The 24,742-nt window shown below is 44.3% G+C and overlaps 1 protein-coding gene across 4 annotated transcripts in view; it reads right to left on the reverse strand.

Moving 5' to 3' along the window:
- NRF1 (nuclear respiratory factor 1) overlaps positions 1 to 24,742 on the reverse strand; it is a 128,411-nt gene that overhangs the window by 11,300 nt on the left and 92,369 nt on the right. For 3 of the 4 annotated variants that reach the window (XM_043499471.1, XM_038407906.2, XM_043499482.1), the window contains exons 10-11: positions 24,093 to 24,217; positions 7,186 to 7,242 (exon numbers count right to left, since the gene is read on the reverse strand). In XM_043499471.1, the coding sequence (XP_043355406.1) occupies positions 7,186 to 7,242; positions 24,093 to 24,217 (182 nt within the window). The remainder of the gene's footprint in view (positions 1 to 7,185; positions 7,243 to 24,092; positions 24,218 to 24,742) is intronic. The other variant, XM_043499475.1, reaches the window with a different exon arrangement.

A 24,742-nucleotide genomic window follows, 5' to 3' on the forward strand; every position in this document is an offset into this window, starting at 1 on the left:
TCACAGATGACACTAAACTGGGGAAGAGGTAGATATGCTGGAGGGTAGGGAAAGGATCCCGAGTGACCTAGACAAATTGGAGGATTGGGCCAAAAGAAATCTGATGAGGTTCAACAAGGACAAGTGCTGAGTCCTGCACTTAGGACGGAAGAATCCCATGCACTGCTACAGGCTGGGGACCAACTGGTTAAGCGGCAGCTCTGCAGAAAAGGACCTGGGGATTACCATTGACGAGAAGCGGGATATGAGTCAACAGTGTACCCTTGTTGCCAAGAAGGCTAATGGCATATTGGGTGGCTTTAGTAGGAGCATTGCCAGCAGACTGAGGGAAGTGATTATTCCCCTCTATTCAGCACTGGTAAGGCCACATCTGGAGTATTGCATCCAGTTTTTGGCCCCCCACTACGGAAAGGATGAGGACAAATTGGAGAGAGTCCAGCGGAGGGCAACAAAAATGATTAGGGGGCTGGGGCACATGATTTATGAGGAAAGGCTAAGGGAATTGGGATTATTTAGTCTGCAGAAGAGAAGAGAAGAGTGAGGGGGGATTTGATTGCAGCCTTCAACTATCTGAAGGGGGGTTCCAAAGAGGATGGTGCTAGGCTGTTCTCAGTGGTGGCAGATGACAGAAGAAGGAGCAATGGTCTCAAGTTGCAGTGGGGGAGGTCTAGGTTGGATATTAGCAAAAAATAGTTCACTAGGAGGGTAGTGAAGCACTGGAATGGGTTACCTAGGGAGGTGGTGGAATCTCCATCCTTAGGGGTTTTTAAGGCCCGGCTTGACAAAGCCCTGGCTGGGATGATTTAGCTGGGGTTGGTCTTGCTTTGAGCAGGGGGTTGGACTAGATGACCTTCTGAGGTCTCTTCCAACCCTCATCTTCTATGATTCTATGGGTCAGACCAATGGTCCATCTAGCTCAATATCCTGTCTCTGACAGTGACCAGTTCCTGAGCTTCAGGGGGAGTGTATAGAACAGGGCAATTTAGAGAGATCCACTTGTCTTCCCTTCCTGGTTTCTGGCAGTCAGAGGTTTAGGTTTGCCCCGAGCATGGGGTTACATCACTGACTATCCTGGCTAATAGCCATTGATGGACCTATCCTCCATGAACTTTAGTTCTTTTTTGAACCCAGTTATATTTTTGGCCATCACCACATCCCATGGCAACGAGTTCCATAGGTTAGTTGTGGGTTGTGAAAAAAAGTATTTCCTCTTGTTTGTATTAAACCTGTTGCCTATTCACTTCATGGGGTAGGCCCTGGGTTTTGTATGGTGGAAAAGGGTAAACAATACTTGGGTAAACAGCGTTCAAGGTTTAGGCATACTATGGATTTATATAGTGCCATTCTGATATTTTCCTGTCATATTTTCTATCCCTTTCCTAATAGTTCCTAACACTGCCAGCCTTTTTGACTGCTGCTGTGCATTGAGCTGAAGTTTTCAGAGAACCGCCCACGATGACTCCAAGATCTCTTTCTTGAGTGGTAACAGCTAACCCAGAACCCATCTTTATATATGTGTAGTTGGGATTTTCTCTTCAATGTGCATTCCTTTGCATTTATCAATGCTGTATTTCATCTGCCATTTTGTTGCCCAGTCACCCAGTTTTGTAAGATACCCCTGTAACTCTTCACAGTAGCTTTGGACTTAATTATCTTGAATAATTCAGTATCATCTGCAAACTTTGCCACTTCACTGTTCGCTCCTTTTTCCAGATCATTAATGAGTATGTTGAACAGCACAGATCCCAGTACAGATCCATGAGGGACCTTGCTTTTTAACTCTCTCCATTGTGAAAATGGACCATTTATTCCCATCCTATGTTTCCCTGTCTTTTAACCAGTTACTGATCCATAAGAGGACCTTTCCTATTATCCCATGACTGCTTAGTTTCCTTCAAAGCCTTGGGTAAGCAAACCGGTCAAAGGCTTTCTGAAAATCCAAGTACACTATATCAACTGAATCAGTCTTGTCCACATGCTTGTTGACCTCCTCAAAGAATTCTAACAGATTGGTGAGGCATGATTTCCTTTTACAAAAGCTGTGTTGACTCTCCCACAACAAATCTTGTTCATCTATGTGATTTAGGGCGTCTCAATTGGGGGGGCGGGGGAGGGCTAAGTTTGAGAAGCTCTACAGGATCCTAACTACAAAAAGTGTTGAGCTCCCCATTTCTGAATAGTCAGACCCTAGTGCTAGCAATCCCAAGGCACTTCACAGACATTAGGTAAGGAAACTGCTCCACCCAGCATGGTTTGAAAGGACTTGCAAACTTTATTTTGTTTTGTGACCTCAAACCTGCCTTCACAACACCATGTGTCTCTTGAGGAACCATCCTGGTCTAATCAGGTTAAAAAAGCCAACTCTCTCAAAGATGCACAACAGAGCATAACAGATTTGCTAACATGTAGGGGATTTTACACAACAAGGTGTGAACACCAATGTCGAGGTGCAACAGGGCAGCTTATGGATGGAGCATGAATATGAATGGGGAAGCCCCAGACACCGACCTGTAAATTATAATGAATATAATGAGGCTTCAGTCCTGACTTTTCCATGGAACATTAGCCAAACACAACAGCAAACAAAAATGCTACATTTTCCTCCAACAAACTGCAAGGGTCCCAAGGGAAATTACTGCAGCATTGCAACCACCATAATTAAATAGTTCTTCCCCCTCATCCTCAACAGCTAAGCACTTCAAACTACCTATGTGGATGTCACCCATGTTATCTGCCATTCAGCTGCCAAATTTTTCGTAAAACTGACAGTGATTAATTCTTTGCACAGTCCTGGTTCATCTTGTTCTATTTCAATGTGCTCCCCTCAGCTCATTCATAACCACCACAGGAGTGGATTTATCTAAGAGCTCAAAGGCTGGATAGGGATGGTTGATCTGGTATCCTACACTCTGCATCACTAACACAGTATGTGCTAGGATTCCAAAGAACCACGCATTCAAGGGGTTCACCCTTTTCTTGATTAATTTCAACTTATTTAACACTAGTGGGAGCTGCTAGCTACTCGGTATTTTGAAAAATCAGGCTGCATATTTAGGTGCATAAATGTGGACTGAGAAGCCTAACTTTAGACACCGATTTTTCAAAGTCTGGCCTTAGTCTTTTCCTGCACTCTCTTGTTGAGAGCAGATGCCTGCTGTGTGTATTGAGATTAAGTTGCTCTTTTACACTTTTATCTTCTGCTACAATCCACCAACTTCTACCTTTTCTGCTTTTCTGGCCTGGGGTTAGCATGATCTAAAGCCAAAAATCCTCCTTCTTGAGGGAGAAGCTAGAGCTCAGGAGGAGAAGAGCTGAAGACTTTTTTGGCTTTATTTTTTTATATTTTCTAGCCTTTTAACTTTTCTTTTGCCTTCTTGGGAGGGGAAGGCTGATCACTTGGGGCTTCCAATCATGAAGATTTGGTTGAGAGGGAGCCTTGAACTCCTGCATTCTTTTTGTCCAATATGAAATCGGAAAAGATGCATAGGGAGTACATCCCAGAAAGAGCTCAGATCTTCCTCCTGGGAAGAAAGTCAGCAAGGATTCCTTGCCAAGTGATGAAGTGAGCTGTAGCTCACGAAAGCTTATGCTCAAATAAATTTGTTAGTCTCTAAGGTGCCACAAGTACTCCTTTTCTTTTTGTGAATACAGACTAACACGGCTGCTACTCTGAAACTTGCCAAGTGACTACTACCCACTGGAGAACCTCCAGAAGATGGCCCTGGAGCTTTTTCAATGTGGGATGGATTGGGCGGGGAGATTTTTGGACTTACTCCTACAGAGTCCTTGGTTGGAGAGGATAAGCCAGCCTGCTGTGTCTCAAGTACTGAAGAGGACTGACCTGCCCTTGTGGAGTATCTCCTGAGGAGTCTCTGCCTTTTTTTTTTTGGGGGGGGGAGGGGAGGAATGCAGAGGCCCCAGCAAGTCATCCAAATACACGGTCCTTTGCCATGGCCAAGTACGGATCCACAGGCTGGGAGCAATTGTGGCAAAATACCCCTTCTGTGGTTCCCGAGAGCATCTGTTCATGGGTGGAGCAGGTTGTGGCCCTGGGTGTGCTCTGCCAAACTATGTGGAAGAGTCTACTCACCGCAGTCACACACTCCCTCGTTGCTTGGCATGATGCAGTGGCTCTCCTCCTTCGGCGCCCCCTCCCGACAGTTGCTCTGGCCCTGCTTTGATCTGCCTCTTCCTGTGACTTGGCTCTTCGGCCAGGTCAACAACAGTCCCACCCTTTCCAGCATGCCAATGGCTCGGCCCAACTTCAGGCTTTTGGGGCCTGCCAGCCCTTGGCTCCAGACTCATCATGCCCCCTGCCCTAGTGGGGGAACCCAGGCCCGCCCTCTACCCTCGGTTCCAGCCCCAGGGGCTCTGTATAAAGCAGAGGAGGTGTGTTCATACCCCCTGCTGTACATCTGGGCTGCTTTCTACTGTGGCCCATGGCTGGGCTTTTCTCACAGTCTCTGCCCCGGCTTATTCTTCTGTTGGTCCCAAAACAAAGGGCAGCCCAAACTACTTATGAGAGACAAAAAGGTCCTCTACCAGGCCTACCTGTCCCAAGGAGGCTCTAGCCCCAGCCAGGCCTGCCTTCCTTCACAGGGCTAGCTCAAAAGGTCTACTCCCTCTCCCAGTCAGCCACACCACTGAGCGGGGCTTTTCCTCTGTCTCCTGCCTCCAGGCTTGAAACCTTGCACAGGGGAACTGAGTGGGGCTGACTGGGGCCAGAGGCTCTGATTATCCCCTTCCTGGTCACTGCGGTCTGTATACTTCATCACAAAGCTGGGATTGCAAATTCCTTCAGTTAACACTCTCAGGTGGTGTTAGTTAACACTGGGAAGCACTTTAAAAAGGCGTTTTTAATCTTGACAATATTCCTTTATTCTGAAATTCTGAGCCTTTACCTTCCTCTTCTGTCATTTTGGCCTCGTTCTGATGTATCTGTAAAAACCTTATGTTCTTCTTACTTGATAAAAAAAGAGGGGCTAGGAGAGGAGACAAAGAAGCAGATCGTGTTTTTCCATGGGAAACCAATTTCAAATCCTCAGCTTATGATTCTGTCGGCTAAATTACCTGTCCCTCCCTCACCTCCATATGATGCCAAGGATGAATCTAGAGCTGAATAAGAATACTCAAACCGGCTTGAGTTAGAGGCAAAGCGTGGGCATACTCTGTGTACATTTTTCCCATGTGGCTCTGCTCCTACGTAACTTATTCCCTACCTAAGACACTAATGTTGTGCCTCTCTCAAGCAGGGACTGCAAGTCTGCTAAAACCTGGCCAATTTTTGTGCAAGAGAAAGAGAGAGATGTGGTAAATGGAGACGAGGAGACCAAATATGCTCATTTCCACTTGTAATCTAAACAACATTTGAACCTAGAACTCCAGAAGTCTAGTGGACTAACCCACCTTGCTACTAAGCTCCCTTGATCAGCTGGCTTTACAGTATAGAGGAGAGTAAACCTGATAAGATTAGCCATCTGTATCACGGTCAATTCAAATATATAGGAAACCTAGTTAAAAATACTGAGAAAGAATCATAGCATCTAACTTTTACTAAAGTTAGAAACTTTAAGTTTTGTTTTCTTTTAATGAAATATAAACAGCAGTGGAGGATATTTTAGGTAGCCGGCTAACAGGTGTTATGAGGCCAAAGCTTCCTAGCGATGGGAAACACCTAATCAGTCGCAGAGTAGATTCCTCTGTGGTCCCCAAACAAAGGATGCATCAGATATTAACCTGGTACGTTTGATCTTAGTCAAATGGCCAAGGTACAATATTGCAAGTTTTTAAAACTTCTGAAAAGTCATTTAACAGAAAACTATTCTCATTATGTTTTACCATAAATATTTTAATATCACCCCTTCCCTGAAAATTATGTTAATTACAGTGCAGACTTCTACATCCTCTATTAATTTCTAGTGATTTTAAGGGCAATTGCTGTGGAATCCTATTATATTTGTATTGAAATCTACTAGTTTAATCCGTATTAACGTCTACAGGGCTTTTCCATAAAGTAAAGACTATATCTAAGCTGAGTTTAGTTTTACATTTAAAACATCTTTTAGGATCCCCATATTCTCTAGAGGGCCTTTGTATAATGGCAGCTGCAAGTTCTGAAACGTGAAGGGAGAACCGCACCTGAAAGTGATGCTCTATTATTTTGATTTTTAAGGACAAAATCTATTTTAAAATATACATAAACAGTAATTTGAAGTCACAATGGCATTTTAAAATGTATTTAAATTCAATTTATTTAAAACAATGTAAAAAAATACAGAACAGTTATCTCACACTCCAGTTATCTCTCTCACCACACACACGCACACGCACAAACTGAATTTCTCAAATAGTTTGAGAAGGGAAGGCACCCACTCTTGGGGGCCTACCGTCTTGATCACCCACCCCACATGGATCATGATCCCTGTTAGTGAAATATATGCCATTTGTGTTTATGTATCAAACACAGAAGTGTATGTACATATGCATTCCATCTGTGATAGACCAGTGAACTCCAGTGCAAGTGAGCGCACTGACACCCACTGGAGTTCACCGGTCTATTACAGGCCAAATGGGATGATCTCTAAGGGACACTGTTTTTTCTACAATGGTCCTCACTGTAATTTCTCGGCACTGATGGGTTGGGGGGGGTGGAGGGGGGTGCTCTTCTTTGTATAACTATTATGCAAACGCTCTCTAAGATGTAGAATCAGACATCTTACAAATCAAAATATCACACATACACCCCTCTTGCCCTCACCACAAGTGTTGTTACTTGAGTATATTAGTGAAATATATATTTTTGGCCCACTCCTGTCACGCTCATTCCTTTCTTGGGTAGCAATCCCACCAGCTTCCGTAGGCATGTAGCCTAAATAAGGATAGCAGGATTGGGCCCTCAGTGTATTAGCATGTGCTTATCTATCCCACACCCATGATTGTTACTCTAGTATGTACCTGTGAATTTGACCGTCCATATGCAAATTTAACACACCCACAGGTACATTTACGTCTGAATTCTACTACTCTTCACTCATAAAAGTGAGAGGAAAAGATAGACAGACAAATGTATCCCTCTTTGCTCTAAGAAATAGCACAGGTGATCAGAACACCTACAGAAACAAGCCATAATGCCAGCCAGCAGCTTAATCCCCACATTCCAAACTACCACCACAAAAATTAACTCACCTGTGGAATTTTCTGTTAGACTCCACTTGCAACCTGAACAGTCTGCTGCTAGGAAGCCTGACAATAAAATGCAAGTATAAAATGCTGAACAAAGGGCAAAAATATTGCAGGGGGTGGTATAACCAGAATAGCCCATGTACGGACAAGAAATATGCCCTCTTCACTCCACTTTTGAAGGACAACAACTGAACAGAAGTCATTCTTGCCCTTCATGGAATTAAAAGCCATATTCAGTGTCCACATATGGAGTATCACTAAAATATTAGATACGCTAGACTATATATTTCTAACTATATTTTACATTACATAAACAGTTTAGGGACAGGGAGTGTGCAATTATTACAGATGATCCCAGGTATTAATACTCTCTATCAGATCATTAATGCAAAATCTTTCACCAGGAAGGAGATTTCTTGCTAATATTTAGATCAGTGACATAATCAGGCCACAGAAAGCCTGACAGGCAGGGGCTGCTGCATGTTCCTAACAGCTACGGTCCCCATCTGTTAATGCTCTCCCCTCCACTCCCAGGGAAAGTGTGTGTGTGAGGTGAAAACGAAACAAAACAAAAAACACAAAACAAAACAAAACCAGACAGACATACGACCAAAGATGGATGCCAGACTGGGACTTCTATACATCCCAGAGCATTAGGTCAGAAAGTTCCTAAAATCCAGGTTCTCTCCCCTTCTGACCCACCAGTCACTTTAAACAAAAAAGATAAACTAGTCTTGAATTATATTTTCAAGTTACAACAGACTTAAATCTAAATGAGTTTCAAAAGTTAGGGTACACTTCACACTAGGATCACATATGAACACCAGCATTAGCGCACACTGTCGAGCATTTAATACGTGAAGGTATAAAGCAACTATTGTTCAGGGAGTAGAGTAATATGTAACCAGATACTCTCTGGGTTCATCTAAAAGATGCCTTTCCGAGCATTTCACTAGCTTGTTCAGCAGTGAACATATTTCTGCTAACACACAGAGCTACATTCATGGCTGACAAACAGGCCAAGATATGCAGGTTCTTTTCTTCACTCACTTTTGTGTATGTTAGAAATGAAGTAAACCTGTGTTCATCAGTTCAATAGGCTCATATTAACTGTTCCTTATGGTTAATTGAGTGCCTACAGTTGGTTTTACTTAGAATCCCATTTTTATGTGGTTTCTTAGGCCAATCCAATGGTATTTGATTTAAAGGCAGAAGAGGGATACTGTAAAATTGCCATCATGAGGTTCTCTATTAATCTTCATTCAATGGCTCTGAGATCAAATTGGCTCAGTTAACCCGCCAAATAAATAAATAAATAAACCCTGCCTGTACTGCAAATTCCGTGTGGAATCCAAAAGCGCAGCTGGGGCCTGACTCTTCAGTCACCCTTCCGCAATAAAGGACAATTCTGTCTGTGGAACCTGAAGGGGAGTGAGATAACATCTTTTACCTCACCCACCTTGTCTCCCTAACATCCTGGGACCGACACAGCCACAACAACACTGCACACAACTGTGGAGCATGCAGCAGACTAGAATCCAGCTCCCTCTCATGGAATTCTATCAGCTCCGTGGGGGTCTTCACTCAGGAACAGAGGTGTGCTCTTTTGAGTTTGCTAACTGGAGTCAACTAACATGAAGTAAAATTCTAGCGAAGGCATGATATGCAAATTGCTTTGTCTTCATTAGAATTTCACTTCATGTTAGTTAACTAACTCGAGTTAAGAACACACTTTTTTCCTTGTGAAGACAAAGTCATTGAGAGAGTCCAAGCTTCCTGCCTTTTCTCCTCCAAAGGAACGCCTAAAACTAACACCTATGCCCCCCACCTCCCTTCCAATAAAACATTCCTGCTACAATGACCACACTCTGTTCTTTGTTCTGTTATGTGCCAGATTGCCACAGGCTATCCTTTCACTGCCTGTAGACGGCACATTTTTAGGGCAGGAGCCTGTTAGCTGTTCGGCACACATCTCCCACTGTACATGTCCTGTGCACCTTCAGCACTGTAAGCAATAAATCAGAGTAAACACATGACTCAAAGCCATAGTAGGTGTAGCATAAGGGACAGTTTTTACAATCAACATTTTTAAAAAAGCATTTTCTTGCATTGTGTCTTTGTTGTGTAGCAGGTGGAGACTATTTCTTTTTGGTATGCTACTGCCTCTGGCAGATTACTGCTATTTAACTCTGCATATCTGTTGATAAAAAGGGTTTAGAAGCTGGGACTGATGACACGTGTGTCATAAGCCATACACATCACAGGTTTTACTGAGTGTGGTTAGCTAATATGGTACTACGAAATTCTTGGGCGCATGTTCACCTCAAGATCCACACAGACAAATACTCAAAGAAGAATTAAGCAGCCCCTTCCATAAGAGGCCCGTTTGTTCTCTACCTCACGGCAGTGGTTCTGAACCACAGGTATATTTACCTCTGGGACTACCCAGATGTCTTCCAGTGAGTACTCAGCTCATCTAGATCAGTGCTTCTCAACCTGAAGGCTGCAACCACCGGGGGGAGGAGGGGTGCGGTGCGGGATGGCTTTAGGGGTGTCGCAAGTGTAGGGCTGGCATTAGGGGTGGCAAGCAGGATCCCACAAAGCTAAGTTACATGCTTCAGCTCTGGGCGGCGGGACTTGGGCTTCAGACAAGGCTCACAAGTGAAAAACAGGTTCAAGTATCACACTAAAATGTAAGTATAATATTTATATTCCAATTGATTTGATTTATTTTATAATTATGTGGTAAAAATGAGAAAGTCAGCACTTTTTTCAGTAATAGTGTGCTGTGACCCTTTTGTATTTTTATGTCCGAGTTTGTAAGCAAGTAGTTTTTAAGAGAGGTGAAACTTGGGGTACGCAAGACCACTCCTGAAAGGAGTACAGTAGTCTTGAAAGTTCGAGAACAATTGCCTTAAGGGACAACAGAACAGGTTAAAAATTCTGGTTGATACATGAACAGAAAGAAGTAACTCCCAGCATTGAAGAAATAATTCTGTTGTAAATATTGACAGGTAACATTTTCAAAAGCTCAATGTCTTAGAAGCCCAAGTTCCATTTTCAAAAGTGAGATAGCACTTTTAGAATGACAGGTTTCAGAGTAGCAGCCGTGTTAGTCTGTATTCGCAAAAAGAAAAGGAGTACTTGTGGCACCTTAGAGACTAACAAATTTATTAGAGCATAAGCTTTCGTGAGCTACAGCTCACTTCATCGGATGCATTTGGTGGAAAAAACAGAGGAGAGATTTTCTGTTTTTTCCACCAAATGCATCCGATGAAGTGAGCTGTAGCTCACGAAAGCTTATGCTCTAATAAATTTGTTAGTCTCTAAGGTGCCACAAGTACTCCTTTTCTTTTCACTTTTAGAATCTAATTCCTATACTGCATTTAGACTTCCTGAGTGCCTGTCATATCCGAAATGGGACTTAATGTACTTTTGAAATTCTTACCCGAGAATCTCAGTACAAATGCATTTTTTAAGATGACACGTTGTGATTTAAAAGCTGTCAGTGGTTAAATTCATTGAGGATGTAACTGGACAGCTCCATTGACTTGTTGACTCCAGTGACTTCAAGGGAGTTGAACCAGAATTTAGACAAAACAATCTACAAGATCACTGCCAATTTGGCTTGACCTATACTGAAAGTAAACACTCATGATTTTAGAGGTTAAGGGGCAACAGAGCCATGAATACAGCTGCAATGAAATATATACATTTACATTCTAAAGTACAATGAACACACGGTTTTGTGCACATCAATCAGCATCTGCTAGAGCTTGAAAATACACAGAATTTGTTTTAGCAGGGGAGAAATTGGACGGCTCAGGGGAATAGAAAATAAGAGCCTTTCACCGACAGGTCTCCTGTTCAAATCTGTCCTAGCCAGTCGTAACAGATGGCCATTTCTGAAGGCTGTTCAGTAACTTATGAACTGAGGGACTGTCTCACTCAGTTTCCTAGTGGACAACTTGTCCATGTCACAAACATGCTGTTGGCATTTTTTGGCAGATCCAGTGGAGAAGCAAAAGATGATATAGGCAGGTAACATCTACTCTCTACCTGATAAAAGGAGTTCCCACCAGAAGAGGGTTGAATCAGATCAGTGGGATCGTATGTAGGAAGATCATGCTGCAGCTGCCTTTGCGACACCTATTTTCAGAGTCTCAACAACTGAAGATTAGACAACTTAGTTCATGATTGCCTTCTGCGCTTTGTTCCTTGTAAGCAGGATCCTATGAATATTTACCAAGTTTCCCCTGGAAGATGCTTTGAGTTTGCTGACTAAAATCACCACGGGAGGTAGAGAGGAGGAAATTGAATGATCCTCAGAACTCCAAGACCAGGAGGAGCCACACACATTCTCTCCTTGAAAATGGAGAGAACATTACTGTGATCTCAAGACCAGCTATGGGAATAGTAAATGGTGCCATGATCAATTCTGAACAAATTCCAAGCTAATGTCCTTTCTCAGGATCTCCCAGTGTCTCTGAGCTTTAGCCTGGGAGCTCTTGGGGCAAGGACTTTCTATCAGCATAGGGCAAACTGTCAGCACTTAATTGGTGTGGAATCCAAGACACCATGGGTACAGCTGTTATTTTGTAGAACATTCTAGTCTAGAAATAGCAGCTAATGAGTAGTATCCCTGGCAGAGAGGGCTATTTGAGAGTCTACAGAAGAAGAGTTATGTAGGATAGGAAGTTACCTCAAGAGTTATTTCTGCCCAGGAATAAATGAAGCCAAAGGAGTTCATTCTCAGTGGGGTGAGAATAGAGTCAAATTCAGATCTAGGCCTGCCCTTTACTGGAAAAGATCCAGGGGAAACTACTTTAGGAGCAATTGCATTTTGCATCTTGTAATTTATTTTGCAGCTTCACACTGACTCCCCTTGTGCCCCCTCCACTGTGAGAGAGAAAGGGTTGCACAGTGACATCTTGAACTGCTCCAAGCACACTGCCCTCCTGACGGACTTGAGCAGCCAAGTAATTAGCACCCCTGTGCCATTGTAAAACCCTATTTCCTGTCCAAGTGCATTGCACGCGGAAGCCTGACCCCCAAGGGGAAGACAGACTCCTGGGGAGGGGTTTGATTGGCTGTGTCGTGCAGCCACAGATAGAATGCGTAAAGGTGGGTGTGCGGCAGTAGAAGTCGCCGCCCCAAGTCTTATGTTCTCATGCCAAAGTCTGCAGTGCGGAAAAATAGGCCGATTCCTCTTGCAATCTTCCTACACAGCTGGTTACTGCCTGCGGATTACTGCAGTCACATGAGCTGCTTTACAGCAAAGCCAAGCTGTCTTCATGAGCTGAGAAGGTCACTGGGAAGACACCCGGCTCGAGAGAGAAACATGCTGCCCTCCACAGGGCAGCTGAGGGCATGATTTGCTGCCAAAGGCAACAAGGGGCAGCAGCATTAACATTCCCCTCCTGGTCACAGGGCAAGAGAAATATGGCTTCACATTCAAGCCTGTCATCATGACCCACCCAACGACAGTAGAGAGCAAGTATTTGCCACCTATGTCAGTCTCACCCCATTCATTTGCTGGGCTGCAATCTGGGGTGGTGGGGGGGGGAAGCACAAGATGGTGGATTACCAGGAAGTGACAGAATGGTCAAATTGGAATTTGCTAGTGGCTATTCCCAATTTGCATTTAGGATTTGAAAAATCGTATCAGATGACTGCTCCATAAGGTCTGGGTACTTGGTCTACAGCAGAGGCCAGTACTTGGTGATTCAGACAAAGGCCACACACTGTGTTAACTAGCCATGCTGTACATTGGGGTGGCAGAACATTCCTTCCTAACCCCTGTCATGATCGGATGACACCTTGAGGCATGAGTACTGATCACTCCTTTCTTAGCACGAGTAGCTAGAAATGTTATCCAGCCCCCTTTCAAAGCCAGCAGCAGCGCTTGACTCTTTAGGGAATAGCAACCAAAGGATGAAAGTGATATGTTTTATAAAAGCAGAAGCACAAACGTCCTGTGTGACTAGCTCATAAAATTAATTCCCAAACGCATGCTGCCCTCACCACTATGCCATGCACACCGTTTTAGGGCCCCACCTCTAATCCTTACTCACAGGAGTACTTCCACTGACTACAGTGAGATAGCTCACATGGTAAGGGCTACGAGATTGGGCTCTTAGTTAAGTTCTAGAGGCACAAGGTTTTTAAATCAGTCTGTGCTGCAGAGATATGATGAAGGCTACACTGACTGGGCCTTACTCTTTCTGAGGCAAAAGAGAAAGACTGGGTTTGACTCCACTGTGAAGGAACTTCAATTAACATACATGTCAAGGCTATTCCTCTCTTAAAGGGACAGATGTACAAACACGCTTCAGTGCTTGAAATTAAATTAAACAGAAATTTATTTGGGAAAGCCCCTGTTTGCAGCTTAACTTACAAGGGATTTCTTCTGCCTGCAGGGGACGTTTATAGGAGGAACTGTCTCACTTCGTAAGATGCCTTATACAGTTACAACAGCTTGCTGGGATTTGAGCCAGCTTCCCATTTGGATCAAATTGCATCCCTCTGCCACTAACATCCATTAACAGTGAGCCTGTAGCTCAAAGCTGCCCTCAGGTTAGACTATTTTTCTCCTACTAAAAAAAAACCCCATAACATTTTCTAATGGACTCCTCACTCTTTTCCTAAAAACAGAGGGTGCCCAAACTTTGCCCAGCTAATAGCCCCGTGGGCAACCTGCCAGGATTCCGAGAGCCATGCCCTAGTTGCGTCAAAAAATTCAGAATGCAGCCAGCCTCATCAGTAACATAGAGGCACAGAGATGGTAGAGCCCCTCCTGATCGGAACTGATTCAGGGTAACCACAGGCAACACATCAGTGTCCTGTGGGCCACGGTTATACCTTGGCATCACTTCAGTCAACCCTGCCTTCAAGTGGAGAGTATGGGTAGAAAAATGACAATGCAGCTAAGGGCATACAAGGCCCGGAAGAAGGCCCTCAACATGTGATCTGAGGGAAAATCTGCTTCTCCCAGGAATTATGTCAGCCACCATGGAGCCTGAAACTGCACCTAAAGGAACAGCAGCAGCAGGTGCTACTTCACTCCCCTCTATGCAGGACCCAGACACCAGAGGATCAGCAGGGATCAGAGAGCACAAGGACCAAAAGGTCCCCCTCCCTCCAAGTCTCCCTCTTGTGGGTTGGCACTCCCTTAGATACCTCACCAGCTGTCAGTTCATGGAGGCAGCTTGGTTAGACTCCTGAACAAGGGAGGGGGCTACTGCAGCACTTGTTCAAGGCTGCCTGATGACTGATGACAGAGGATGGTGAGCAAGGAACTTTGGATAGTGAGAGTGTGGAGAAGATTGAGAGATGGGGCACTTTTTTGCATGGTGGCTGCTATTAGAATGGAAGCTCTTTGGGGGCAGGGACTGTGTCTTCCTACATGTTTGAGGAGCCCTGAGCACATTTTGGCCATTGCCACAAGCAAAAAAATATATGTTTGTAATCATATTTGGCATTAGAGTCAGGAACAGAGTCCCCCCTTTCCTAAAAGTGCATAGAGAAGAGAGAGCTTGGCTGGAATTTAAGGGGCAGCTTTGGGGCTGATCTTGTTCTGCTGACACAGTTAGACAAATCCTGCTTGGAACTTGTAAGCCAGGCAAAATAACTCTGGATGCCATTGCTATGAGAAAGGGAGGGGATGCACCACTGGCTGCTTTGCTGACTATAATTGTGTTTACAACAAAGTGCAGTGCAGCCCAAGCACTGCAAAGCAAATTGCCCTTTGTTATTTAATTAGTGCAGCTGATCAGGATGACACCATCCAGCCCCACCATTGTGGGGAAGCAGTAATACTACCTTTTCTACATCGCTTAGCACTCACAGCTCCCTGTGGTCACAATTGTTTGAAAATGGACCCACACGGTCCTGAGACGGGGATGTTCAGCTGAGGGACTTTTTTTAAGCATTTGTCCATCTAGCTCTGTGTCTCCACAAGACACCCCGTGGAGAGAAATGCCAACTCAATAGTCTGTCATTCCCCACCCCCAAATAAGGTTGTTCCCCCATAATCACTCCTCCTCAGGCAAAAGCCTGAGACTGACTTGTCAAAGTTGCCTAAGTGAGTTAGGCACCCAAATCCCACTGTAATTCAACAGGATTTGGACACGTAACTCTTTCAAGCAACTTGGAAAAATCAGAGTGCTAGTGACACAGGGTGCATCATCACGAGGAAGAAAGAAGTTGCGCTGAGGAGCCAGAACTCTTTCTGGTGTGATCACACAGAAATGGTGGTTACATTTAGGGTGCGGGAAGCAGAACTGCTTTTAAATCTCGGGGCAGAAATGAAACCCGAAAGCTGCAATTTTTAAGATACAAATAAAACTAGAGGCCTAAGTAGATGCCAATGTCTCGTTGAGATCAGTGCGCTCTCCTCCAGCTCAGAGCAAAGGGGAACATATTGCAGTGATGATGAACAAGGAGGGCTGCTGTCTATTTCTTTAAATGTAATGTTAATGCCTTGTAATCAGCTTTAATTTTTAAACAGACCCAGCCCTCCTGTCCATTTCCCCTAATTCATGGCACGTGGAAGGTAAATGGCCCTGTGCTTAAACCAGGACAGCATCAGCTGTGACAGCTGGAGGGACTGTAAGTCTCAACTGCCTGATAATAGGAGTTGATGTCAGAACTCTTTGTGGGGGGTGGGGGAACAGGGAGGGGGGACCAGGGAAGGCAAGGGAGGTAGGGGAGATGCTACAAGGTCATCAGGGAGCTGGGAAGCAATGTGTTCAGACAAGATATATAGTCCACTGTACTGATGGGAAAATCTGAAAGGGGACGCATGGGGGGTGGGGACGCAGGCACGGTCCCCCCCCCCGATTTGCTGCTTGGCTTGTCTGAAAGGGGACGCATGGGGGGCGGGGGCGCGGGCACGGTCCCCCCGCCCCCGATTTGCTGCTTGGCTTGTACTGAGCATGCTCGCATGGACTGAGCATGCTCAGTAACACTGCTGAAGCTGGCTGCCCTCACTCTGCCCCCCCACTATCGGCAGGGCACGGGTCACCCCAAAGATACTAGAGATGCTCCAAGCAGCGTTCAAACTGAAAGGAGCCTTAGTGGGGACTCCCATTTGCTGACAGTTCACCCTCCTCTGTGGAAACTTGTAAACCATCGATGGCTCACAGAGATGCCTCTGAGAAGCAAGGGGGGTGTGTCTTTAAAATGTACCAGATTGCGCCTAATAGAAAATTAAACACAAATCCAAGCAAGAGATGACCACAGATGTCCCTATAGGACCAATCCCTCTCTCTTTGCAAATGACTCGATTCAAACCCAGGTTGCAGAGATAAAAAGGGCAGCCTGAGAATTCAAGGGAGCTGCTGGGGCAGAGTCATTTGTGTGACAGAAGCACCCAAACTGCAGGTTACACTCCCACCAAGCTGATGACAGTGGAAAGAAGAAAATGGAAGCAGCTATATCAGTTGCACTCTGTATTTTTAAAGAGCCTTTCATCCAAGGATCTCAAAGCACAGCACAGGTCATTAAGACAACATTCCCCCAGGCGGGTATTACACCCAGAGCACCCAGAAGGTAAGCGACTTGCCCAAGTTTTCATAGCGGGAGAGCTAGGAATGGAACCTAGGCTTCCAGCTCCAGTCCCTGCTCTAACCACTAGACAAAACCTCCCCCCCCTGTTGTAATCAAGGCCTTAGGAAAAGCTTGCTTAGAGCGTGCGAGCCTGCAACGTGCCCATGCTTGTTCTTGGGGGACCAGGGTATTTGGATTAAAGGAGAAAGCAGGCATCCAGGGCAGTATACAATCAAGTTCTCGGCAAGACTATTTTTAGCCCCAGTTGGTGGGCAGACACATATTAATGGCAGCAGCCATCTCATCACCAGTCCTATCCTGTCAAAGCAAAGGAGCGCAGCGCCCGGCACAGCCCAGTGCCAAAAAGCCAGCCTAAGATGGGGGTGCAGTCAGCGCAGGCAAAGATTAATGCTCAACAGCAAGTTGGGGCAGTGACAGGAGGAACATGCAATCCAACATCCTGGGTTCTAAAGTGGCAGCGTTTGTCTTGCAAAGGGGAGCAAACATCGTTCTGTGCTAGCAGGGCCCAGCAACACTTAAAGAAGAATGGATGGTGCCAGTGGAATAGGGATCCCAGCCACTGAGCGCAATGAGTATGGCAGTTCTCAGGCAACAATGCTTCCCATCCTCAGACCAGAGCATCAAAAGGCCCAGCCAGAGCTAATCTTTCACTGAAGAGCTGGGAGTCACTTTGGGAGGGAGAGGAAGCAGGCAGCACTGAGCCATTTGCCACGTGATCAGAAGACTGCAATTCCTTCATCATGCAAGAAGCGACTTCCTGTTTACCTTGTGGTTTCTCCTGGTTTTGGATGCCAGCAGGGAAGGAGTGCAGGCATGGAGTGAGCGAGCATATGCAGAAAGTAGCCAATGCAAATCTTTGCCAGTCATTTGACTAAGAAAATGCTGGCCCCTGCCGTCTTCTGGTCCATTCAGAAGGCATCTGTTACCATCATCTTCTGTGCCCCTTCTTCAGACCATGTTTGAATCCCCCTGCCTTAATGCATCAAATTCAAACTACTACTTCTCAGACCCTACAAGAACTCTGTCTCTCCCCCGTCTTGTCCACCTATCTCTAATTAAGCCATTCCCCCGCTTCGCTCAACACCCCATTTGGGCAATTTTCCCTGAAATTGACACTCACAAAAGAAATATATTCTTAAAGGTAGTTTGGCGTTTACACCAGATTGATGTGCAAGTTTCCCTTTGTTTTGTATCATGCAACGGGCCACCACAATAACCAGATCATCAATGCTCTACACCTCCTTGCCCCTGAGGCAGTCAAAGGCAAACACAAGTAGTTTCTCATTCTACAAGTTTGTCCTACATATTAGTCCCTTGATCTTTATTTTCATTCTGTAGGCCTTTGGGTGATACACACAATGGGCCCCAGGCTCCTTTCCCACCATTCCTTTCCCTGATACACTTTGAATTGTAACTGTTTGTACAGAGCGTGACAGGACCCTAACTCTCCCCACATGTCTGGAGGTCCACCTGCTGCACTCACATGCTCTCCTGGGTCTCATCCACATAGCCCTTTACACGGTGGCAGAAACAGGCTTCCACCTGGTGGCTGTTCCTTAGTTTGATCTTGACCAGGAAATACAGATCCCTCAAGCGAGCAGAGGAAATTTGCTGCATTTCATCTGATTTTTATATCTCAATCCATCGTTAGTTGCCATCATGTGGTGATAAAAAGCTGCAAGTGCTTTCCCCTTTGAAATGAGAAATACCCATTTAAATGCCTGTTTACCCTATGCTAACTTGTGAGGCATGCTTCTATACAGATGCCTATTTCCTTTGTTTGCAAAAGCACAGGGCTCGATAATCCCCCTTTGCTCACGTCAAACAGGCCTAATGCTCTCTCTCTGCTTTCATCACAGCCTGATAATCCTGCCTTGCCCTCACCGGTAAGCCTGTCTCACTTCGGTCATGCTGAAAATTGTTACTGAGAAATTTACATCTCTTTGGCAGGCTCATCTTCATGCCCATCTGTACCCAGGATAGAAAACCAGCAGAAAAATTAGCATGATTAGCTGTCCATCTAGCCAAACAGATGCCTAGACTGGAAAAGCAAAGGGTCTACATGGCAGAACTGAGGGGCACCAGCAAAGCTATAAGTGGAATGGAAGAGCAGGGGATGCTACCAGTCAGGATTGAGGTGCATCAGCAGAGATCTTTGGTGGGGTGGAGATGCACATTGGCTGCACCCAGCTCAAGTCAGTGTAATTAGTTCCCCAGTTTGCCCTTAGCTAATGCATCCGATGAAGTGAGCTGTAGCTCACGAAAGCTTATGCTCTAATAAATTTGTTAGTCTCTAAGGTGCCACAAGTACTCCTTTTCTCTCTAAGATCAGTGCAAGTTTCCTTCCTGACAGCCCCAACTCTTTCCCCTGCTCCCAACCTCATGCATTCTTTTAATCCACTCTCTTTAGTTGGGAATCCATACAAGTTAACTCATACAACCCTTCCTCTTCTTCCAGACTGCTGAAAAAGCCATTTATTCTGCAAAGCCTTCCGGCTGCAACGACCACTGGCCACTCTGTGTTTGTCAATTGTTATATAATGGACCCCCTGATGCTATTAGACTAAGCTCTGTGGGGCAGGGATTCTGGTCTGCCTTTGGCATATTATACCTCCTGGCCAAGGCTGTGTACAGTTATGGCCCTCTATAAATAATATGTAGGCACAAAATTCTCCAATATTTAAAAATGAAACCCATTGAGAATGTTCATAACCAAAGATGATCTCAAGCCCCAGATCCATTTAAAAAGGGAGGCTGCAACATGAAGAGATCCAGTCAATGGAAACTGCACTGCCTGGCAGTGCTGCGGTCTCTCCTTCCCGACAGTCTTCCAGAGTCTGTCTCCCTGTCCTTATCCATCTAAACTAGGGCTGTCGACTAATCGCAGTTAACTCACGTGATTAACTAAAAAAAATTAATCACGGTTAATCGCAGTTTTAATCACATTGTTAAACAATAGAATACCAATTGTAATTTATTAAATATTTTTTTTACATTTTCATATATATTGTATTCTGTATTGTAATTGAAATCAAAGTGTATATTATTTTTTATTATAAATATTTGCATTGTAAAAATGATAAAAACTAAAGAAATAGTATTTTTCAATTCACCTCATACAAGTATCATAGTGCAATCTCTTTGTCATGAAAGTGCAATTATGAATGTAGATTTTTTTTTTTGGTACATAACTGCACTCAAAAACAAAGCAATGTAAAATATCAGAGCCTACAAGTCCACTCAGTCCTACTTCTTGTTCAGCCAATCGCTAAGACAAACCAGTTTGTTTGCATTTACAGGAGATAATGCTGTCCTCTTCTTATTTACAATGTCACCTGAAAATGAAAACAGGCATTTGCATGTCACTTTTGTAGCTGGCATTGCAAGGTATTTACGTGCCAGATATGCTAAACGTTCATATGCCTCTTCATGCTTCAGCCACCATTCCAGAGAACATGCTTCCATGCTGATGACACTTGTTAAAAAAAACAATGCATTAATTAAATTTGTAACTGAACTCCTTGGGGGAGAATTGTATATCCTCTGCTCTATTTCACCCACATTCTGCCATATATTTCATATAATAGCAGTCTCGGATGATGACCCAGCACATGTTGTTTATTTTAAGAACCCTTTTACTGCAGATTTGACAAAACACAAAGAAGGTACCAATATGAGATTTCTTAGGATAAACGCAGCACTCGACCCAAGATTTAAGAATCAGAAGTGCCGTCCAAAATCTGAGAGGGACAAGGTGTGGAGCATGCTTTCAGAAGTCTTAAAAGAACAACACTCCGATGCGGAAACTACAGAACCCGAACCACCAAAAAAGAAAATCAACCTTCTGCTGGTGGCATCTGACTCAGACAATGAAAATGAACATGCGCTGGTCTGCTCTGCTTTGGATTTTTATCGAGTATAACCGGTCATCAGCATGGACGCAGGTCCTCTGGAATGGTGGTTGAAGCATGAAGGGACATATGAATCTTTAGCGTATCTGGCACGTAAATATCTTACGATGCCAGCTACAACAGTGCCATGAGAACGACTGTTCTTGTTTTCAGGTGACATTGTAAGCAAGAAGCAGGCAGTATTATCTTCTGCAAATGTAAACAAACTTATTTATCTGAGTGACTGGCTGAACAAGAAGTAGGACTGAGTAGACTTGCAGGCTCTAAAATTTTACATTGTTTTATTTTTGAATGTGTTATTTTTTGTACATAATTCTATATTTGCAAGTTCAACTTTCATGATAAACAGATTGCACTACAGTATGATTAATCGCTATTTTTTAAATAGTGATTAATTTTATTAACTGCTTGACAACCCTAATATAAACACAGGCTTGGACAGGCACTCCATTTTCTCCTATCAGAGCCCTTTCTAATTCCAGCCAACTTTACACACAGATGTCACTACAGTCCCATTTGCCTGTCTAGATATCACAATATTTTCTTTCCAATTATTTAAGAACACGGCATTTGAGGCAACAGCTCAGACTGTTGGTCATCAGAACCAATATCCTGACCGACAATACCAGATACTCAGAAGAAGGAGAAACCCACCATGCACTTAGACAGTTTTACACTGCAGTGAAGCAGGAGATTTGATTTCCCTTAGCTATAAATGTTACTGCTCATAAGATTATCCACAGCCCTTTTTCAGTCCAGCCACAGTACTGGACATTCTACCTCTGGCAATACTGAATTCAGCTCTAGTTCTTGAGGTGTCTAGGTACAAAGAAGTTTCCCCTTTATAATCAGCCTGTTTCTCCTGGAATATAGGTATCACCTCCTGACAGTAGATGGAAAAACAACAATATACTGGAGGGACATAACACAACCAAACAAGGAGGGAAGAATTACATCTAATGGCTGAAGTAAAGGAATAGGAGTTAGGACACTTGGATTCTATTCCCTGCTCTGTCAATGACTCTCTATGTGACCTTGGGCAGGTCAGTTAAACTCTATTGTCTCCATTTAGCTATCAATACAATGGGGGTAACAACCTTCACACCACCATCTCCCTGAAAGGTATGGAAATCAACGTTTGTAAAGTGCTTTGGCATCCTGGCATGATAGGTGCTAGAGAAGGGTAAAGGATTTTTAGAGAGGAACATTTACTGGAAATATTAGTAAGTTCAGTCTTTGTTAGAACCACTGGGCAAGGAGAATTTGCGGGTTAATTCAGTCACTGGTCTAAGATACCTTCCCCTTCTTGCTGCAGCCAATCGCATCCAATCACTCACATTTAATCTCCCACTGATGGAATTGCATTCTAACAGCTTATACTGATTGGCTGCATCAGATGAGTAAATGTTTATACCCTGGCAGATCCTTACTCTGAAACCAGGGGAGAACTCAGACTAAAAAAGCTAGATGCATAGGGTGGAGAAGGGTGAAACAAATTTTGAATGACAATACAGAAGCTGAAAATTCCTCTCCCTTGTCTGGAGATGGAGGGCAGACAGCAAGAATTGATATCAAAGTCACCTTCCATCCCTACAGGGAGATGTATTAGCTGGTTACATAATAAAACTAACTGCACGGTGCTTCCAAGGACTACTGCAGAGACAAAGACCTTCCCTTTAATGCCACCAGAGATTACAGCAATCAAAGAGGAGAGGAAACAAGGGGAGGGATTGTGGGTGAGGTTCTGCGCAGAGGAAAATGCCGCAAACAACACTCTCTTTCCTAAATGCTTTGTAAATCCCATCTGATTTTGAAGTCTGCTGTAAAAACTATCTTGCATTAAAATGATTTTAATGCTGGATGAATGAGGTAGAGTGACTCAGATCCTGAGGCGGGTGAGAGGAACTGTCCAGAGGAATCCAGACCATGAAAGCACTTTGGGAACAGACTGAAGGGAACATGCCTGACAGATTTGCTAACCCACTTCTTATTCTTAAAGGGACACCAATGTGCTTTTCTAAATCTGACTGATTGTAAAACCTTCCTGGAAGCTTAAAAACAACAGGTCATTTTTTTCTGGGCCCTTGTATTGACGAACACGGATTCCCTACAACCTTCACACCAGGTTGCTGATGGAGCACTATCCAATACAATTCTGTGGCTTCTTTTATGTTTTGAGGGGCAATAGCATCCTCAAATAAGTTAACAGTTTTAGAAAACAGGGTTTGCAGGTTAATTTGTGCTCCCCCTTCAGGCTGGTTGACTCCATAGCAACAAAGCTAAATGCAACATTAGTGAAAGTTGCTATTGTTTTTTCCATTGTGTTCTTTGACAACAGAATGGTGATGTTTTAGAACATAAAGAACATTCCTAACCAATTATTTCAAGATAGGTCAAATATGAGGCAACTATTAAAGGAGCTGCATTAGGTATGGAACAGACCAAAAAACAATGGCCATCACTTTGCAACCTGGTAATCCACTACTTTTTCCTTTGGCATTTATAATATTTAAAATAGTCCAATACTTTAAAGCTGCATTTCCTTATAACTGAACACATGCCACACAGTTCTTAGGTGCAGACGGGTAAACATAAGTTCAATTGCATTATCAAGTCTTTTTAATAACTAATGCATTTCACCCCTGAATTTAGACAGCAATGCTTTGTTTACCTTGGCAGTTGAGCAAAGGCATAACAAGACCATGGGACAGTTACATGTGGCTAGTTAGTATTAGCTACAAATGCTGATATTTGCCTAGGACAGAGGGACTCTGATTAGGGTCTCTAGATGCTCTGATAATATTAATAACCACTACCACAGCAGGAATTGTGGTTGGCTAATTATAATAGACACCACTCAGAAGAGGCACTCAGATACTGTGAGGTGTACCATAGAAAGGCCTATAAAGAAAGCAAGCAACAGCCTGAACTGTGCTATGAAGAAAACAGAAAGAGTAGGGATGCATTCACTAGCGTGAAAGGTGCCACCAAAGCAGATACACAGCATCATAGTGACAATTCTCCAGCAGCCAAAGAGGAGCATGTGAAAAAGTCCCACAGACGGCAAGGAAACCCTGGAGGGTAGCACCTTGCAGTCAACTCTCAGCCAAATTCTGAGGCCACCTCAAATTCCAAGGCCAACAAAGACCTTTTTAAAAGGTAAGAGGTGTAACCTGGTTCATGACGCTCCATAGTGGTGAAGCCTTCCTTTCAGCAAAAAAGCCCAACATCCCAGGTAACTTTCCCTTGGGGGATCAACACTACCTTCTTGCTAAGCAAAAAATCCTGGTTTGTTACAGCTCATATTGGGACTTTCTCCCTTTGTTTCTCGTACAGGTTGGGTTTGTTCTGACTCATCCCATCAGTCAGGACTTGAGGGTTTAAGTGGAAAACAAAATGAAATCCAATTAAATATTTGTCTACTCTTACCATTAGCATCCTGGACTCCAGTAAGCGCTCCCACTGCTGCTGCAGTTTCACCAGACAGGACGATTTGCCCTCCCCCTTGAAGAGTGGCTTCCGCAAGTGTGGCGACAGCATGGGCAGCTGCTTCACTGCAGGCAGAAGGGACAAGAAAAAGAATGATTAGAAAAAGAGAGCAACTCAGCTCTGATGTGTTTGGCTTTAACCAGGTGCCACAGAAAGAAATCACACATGCCAGGGTAGCGAGAGCTCTCACCAGGCCAAAGGAACTGAAATGATCATGTATAGTGAACAATCTTATAGTGGAAGAGGGGTAAGAAATGGACTAGATTAAATTGTCTAGATGAAATGACTATAAGGTGGGTCACAGGCGCCAACTTCCTCTCTACTGGGGTGGGGGGGGGTGCTCGACCCCTGCTCCGCTCAGGCCCGCCCCAACTCCATCCCTACCTCCAAGCTTTCACCCCTCCTCCGCCCCCAGTCCTGTCCCTGCTCTGCCCCCATCATGCCTCTTCCCATCCCCTACCCTAAGCATGCTCCATCCCTGCTCCTCCCCACCCCTCCCAGTTCCTCCTGCATGCCCTGAACAGCTGTTCTGCGGCCTGCAGGAGGCGCTGGGAGAGAGGGGGAGGAGTTGACCAGCAGAGCTGCCACTG

The sequence above is a fragment of the Dermochelys coriacea genome, chromosome 1 (assembly GCF_009764565.3).
Source record: "Dermochelys coriacea isolate rDerCor1 chromosome 1, rDerCor1.pri.v4, whole genome shotgun sequence".
Classification (NCBI taxonomy): domain Eukaryota; kingdom Metazoa; phylum Chordata; order Testudines; family Dermochelyidae; genus Dermochelys; species Dermochelys coriacea.